The 4,295-nt window shown below is 30.2% G+C and overlaps 1 protein-coding gene across 1 annotated transcript; it reads right to left on the bottom strand.

Annotated features, from left to right (window-relative positions):
- Positions 1 to 2,134: 2,134 nt before the first annotated feature.
- LOC133305066 (polygalacturonase-like) lies at positions 2,135 to 3,741 on the bottom strand. The gene is made up of 4 exons (XM_061505191.1): positions 3,616 to 3,741; positions 3,082 to 3,393; positions 2,465 to 2,983; positions 2,135 to 2,353 (listed from the first exon to the last, which is right to left on the bottom strand). Exons 1-4 carry the CDS (start codon positions 3,739 to 3,741, stop codon positions 2,135 to 2,137), a joined length of 1,176 nt encoding a protein of 391 aa, XP_061361175.1.
- Between the last annotated feature and the right edge of the window lie 554 nt (positions 3,742 to 4,295).

Raw genomic sequence — 4,295 nt, forward strand, 5'->3', positions numbered from 1 at the left:
AATCCACACTATAATATTTCTCAGCAATAATGAACTTTAATTATTCTTCTACATTCTTTCATGTTCAAATATGACAATGCTCTTAAAATGGGTTGCAATTCGAACCTGCTCTCAAAAAAGCCCAAAAATGACAAAGTTGATGAATAATAAAGAGAGGAAATTTATACCTTTCTTCGACAACTTACATTTTAATAATGTCCTACTCACCATTCTCCTTAAAAGAAAAACAATAGAAAAAAAAGACAATTTTATAAAGAAAATGGTCTCATTCATGTTCAACAAAAATGATGGCTCTATATACATAAATTTAAGCAAGAAATGTGTTATATTGAGTTTTATTAATTTTCGAGCATATTATTCATTATACATATATCATAAAATATGTTATATTTTTATGTTTTTAAGATAAAAAAATATTAAATACTTTTTCCCAAAAATTCTTTATAAGCACAAAATAAATAGAATTATTTTTCTTTAAAAACAATATCAGAGAACTTGAATAATTTTCAAAGAGCAAAAGGCAAATATGACTAACAATTTTTTCAATATAGAATAATGCTAGTGACAAAAATGAAGCAACCCGGCCATTAAATAAATATCCTTTACATTTTAAATATATTTTTATTTAATATTTTTGTTTAAATATTAAACACTCTATCAAAAGAATATTTTAAGAAAGATATATATCGTCCTAACTATTAAATTTGGGTGGAGTTAGCGTATGGAAATTAAGAACACAATTTTTTTTTTTTTTGTAAGTAAAGAACACAACTTTATATATAGCCAGCATCATACCAGAAAAATTAAGAAACCATTTACGACATATTTGACCAACCTGAATTAATTACGCAAACAACAATGTCGTGAAGCTCCTATTATAACATTTTAATTTCAGGATCTGGTCATGTTTGTTTTCTTTCATTATTTTTAATCTATTTTGGTTCGAGTCATATAATAAATAATAACTTGCCTATTTTTTTTGTCATAACCTTAGAAATACATGACACTGGGTTTTCTTATAATATATCAATCACTAAACTCGATTGCTAGAATCTCAATAATAATACTTTATCAATTCTTAGTTTATTGCCCATTTTTTAATACTTTTAAAATAAAAACTACAAAAATCTTGAGATACCCCTTACTTTTAAGCGTGAAACTATTTTCATTTTACATGTTGTTTTCTTTAGTTTTTAAATACTTGGGTTATAAATAAATTTTAGTATTGCTGAGAAATATTACATGTGTGGATTAGTATAACGTATGCTTTTTCGTATTTAGTTTTTTTCCTTTTTTTGGACAACGCATTGGACTTTTTGTTAAATGTAGTTATTGCTTTGTTACGAGTCGGTCCATCCTATTCCAACAAAGATGAATAATCCAGGGTATCATACAATCATTGTTTTTATAAATAAAGATGGGGTATATATATTTGCTGAGTTTCGCTTAAATTAGGCGAGACTCCCCCAGGTGTTTTGCTCAAATTGGGTGAGACTAATTTTGCCTAAATTGAACAAAAATTAGTGCAATAGATATGTCATTTGGTTCATAATGATTATATATTCAAAATTTTGTATTAAAATAATAAATATCAATTTTTTTGCCGACCCCACACAGTAAACATTATTTTCTTGAATTTGATTTTATAATAACAACTTATACTGTGAAATTTTTATCTAAATTTTTAATTCGGTAAAATAATATGGTTTTAAAACATTTCAAAATATATATATATATATATATATATATATATATATATATTATTAAGTTTTTAACTATAGATGCAACATTCATGTTACGAAAAAGTATATATTAAGTTTTTAACTATAGATGCAACATTCATGTTACGAAATAGACGTGAGTATACTCATTACACATGTGATTTATTATTTTTTATATTAGAATATTTGGAACTGGTATATTTTTATTATAGGTATTTGAATATATTTATAATTTTCTTAATATAAATTACAAATTTACATATATTTGTCAAATCACGTGGTTCAACCAGTGACCTACTGGTTAAATCAATAACCCAGCCTCCACTAGATCAATCATCGGTCGAGTTTAACAATAGCACCAAAAAAAAGAAAGAAAAATCTGAAGAAGCATAACATATTGCCAACCAAAGAGACTAAGCTACGCAACGAGGAGCCTTTCCTGTAATTATGGGCTTCACATTAAGACACTTGGCAGTTGCTGGAGCTCCATTGAATGTAAGATTAATATCACTTAGTTCCACAGCCTCACATGGTACACTCCTGCTGCATATAAGAGTCACCCCTTCCTTATTTCTTGAAGTGCCCCTAATGTTCTTGAAGGTAACCTTGCTTATCTTTATCTTTGATGGAACCTACGCCATTGCAAGCAAGCACAAAATAGAAAAAATAATTCAATAAGAAACCTCACAGCATAATATGAATGCAGATATAATCAAATTTTAGAGTAGCTACTGAATAACTACCTGTTTTGAGCACTGGTTCCAAGGACAGTACTCTTGGTCTATAATTACAGGGTTCAGGACATTATCCATGATAATATCTTCAAAATGCATATCAGTAACAGGAGAAGTTCCTGGAGCACTAGGCCAAGTCTTGATCCTCACACCATTGTCAGTACCTTTCAAAGTGCAATTCTTGATTACCAAATGTTCTACAGGCTCTTCATTTGTGTACTTTCCAAGGCTTCCAACACTAAAGCCATGGCCAGGTCCACAAATCGTATTCTGGACAAGTAAATTTTTGGTTCCATCTCCAATTGAGACACAGTCATCTCCTGTAGCAATTTTTGTGTTAATAATTTTTATATCAGTTGATTTTCCAACGTGGATCCCATCAGTATTGATGCTGTTTCCTGGAGCACTGATGATGAAGCCATCAAATGTGAAATTTTGGCACCCCAAAACATTAACATTAAAGTTTTTGCTGTCCTTTGAAGTTATGTCTCGAACAAGACCATGTTTTACGAAATTAAAACCAAAATTCTGTTGACATTTGTATATTTCACAAGAAACCTATGTTAGTAACATGTTTGGCATAGGTATTAGTTATTTGACAATTGAAATGGTCATATATTATTTACCATTGAACGCCTCTTGCAATTCTTGTTTAATCCACAATCATTTTCTCTCCAAGCAGTTGCTCCTTGACCATCAAAAGTACCTCTTCCTGATAAGGTTAAATAATCAACATATCCAAATTTAACCCATTGATAAGCATCATTGAGTGCATTTGGGTTTGCTGGTGCTTGGATTATGCCATCAAGCTGAACTTCAATGGGAGCCTTGCATGGACCTTTGACATCTATTGCATTCATCTTATATGTCCCACCAGGAATCACAATTTTGCTTGGAGTTGTTGATGCACATGCTGCATTCCAAGCTTTTACGAAAGCCTTGAGATAACATATAAAATACAAATCAATTACAAAACCATAATCATGATGATGAAGATCGATGTAGCAATCAAGTTATGCTTCAATGACAACTTAAATATGAATCTTGAACCTATGAGCGACCCTTAGGCCTTAAAAACAACCCCCCTTTAACTCGTTAAAAATTGTGTGTTCAATCATCTTTTTTTTTTTTTTGTGTGTGTGAATTCAACATGATCATACCTGTGTGATATCTGCATTTGGAGCTCCACCAAATTGTTTTATATCAATGACTGTAGATTGAGCTGTATCAAACGTAGCCAGCAATAAGAATAAAACAATTGCTGTAATACTCAACTTCATATCCATGTCGGATTACTATTGAACTTTGTCTTCTTGCGCTTGAATGATGTTTTCAAATTATGGTAAAGTAGTACTTATAGTGGAGTTTTGAAGCTTCAAAACAATTAAAAACGTAATCAATTTTCTATCAAAGGTAATATTGTCCAAGCAGCTGTTGGGTTGAGAACATGGTCTATTAACGGAAATTCATTTATTATCATTGATTCAGAAGTAGATTATATATATCCTTTGCTAAAATAAGCTTACAGGACATAAATTAAGGATTTTTGTTTGTGACATTCCTTTTTGGAAAGAAATCCGAAATACGTTGAAAGAGTGATTCATTTCGACAGAGAAAGGGCACACCAAAATAGGAGCATCCTCTTAACCAACAAAGTTGTATCAAAATAATTTCATCCTTCAAGTTGAAAAAAGGTTAGTTTAAGAATTTAAATCGATTCGTTGTAGTAATAAAATTAAGGGATTTATTTATCTTATGTTGCATGAGATAATTATCTGATGCAACAGAAACAAGATTGTGAGGACCACCATTTAAAAAAAATAGTGAATCCCACTACTTT

Source organism: Gastrolobium bilobum, unplaced genomic scaffold (assembly GCF_033153095.1).
Source record: "Gastrolobium bilobum isolate Gb01-03AN ecotype WA unplaced genomic scaffold, APGP_CSIRO_Gbil_v1 utg45939, whole genome shotgun sequence".
NCBI lineage: Eukaryota > Viridiplantae > Streptophyta > Magnoliopsida > Fabales > Fabaceae > Gastrolobium > Gastrolobium bilobum.

Excerpts from the sequence above, each read along its gene's own strand:
- LOC133305066 (XM_061505191.1), bottom strand. The coding sequence starts at position 3,741 with ATGGATATGAAGTTGAGTATTACAGCAATTGTTTTATTCTTATTGCTG. Across the intron at positions 3,394-3,615 it reads CAAATGCAGATATCACACAG|GCTTTCGTAAAAGCTTGGAA; the intron begins GTATGATCATGT and ends TGTTATCTCAAG. Across the intron at positions 2,354-2,464 it reads GGAACCAGTGCTCAAAACAG|GTTCCATCAAAGATAAAGAT; the intron begins GTAGTTATTCAG and ends GCAATGGCGTAG.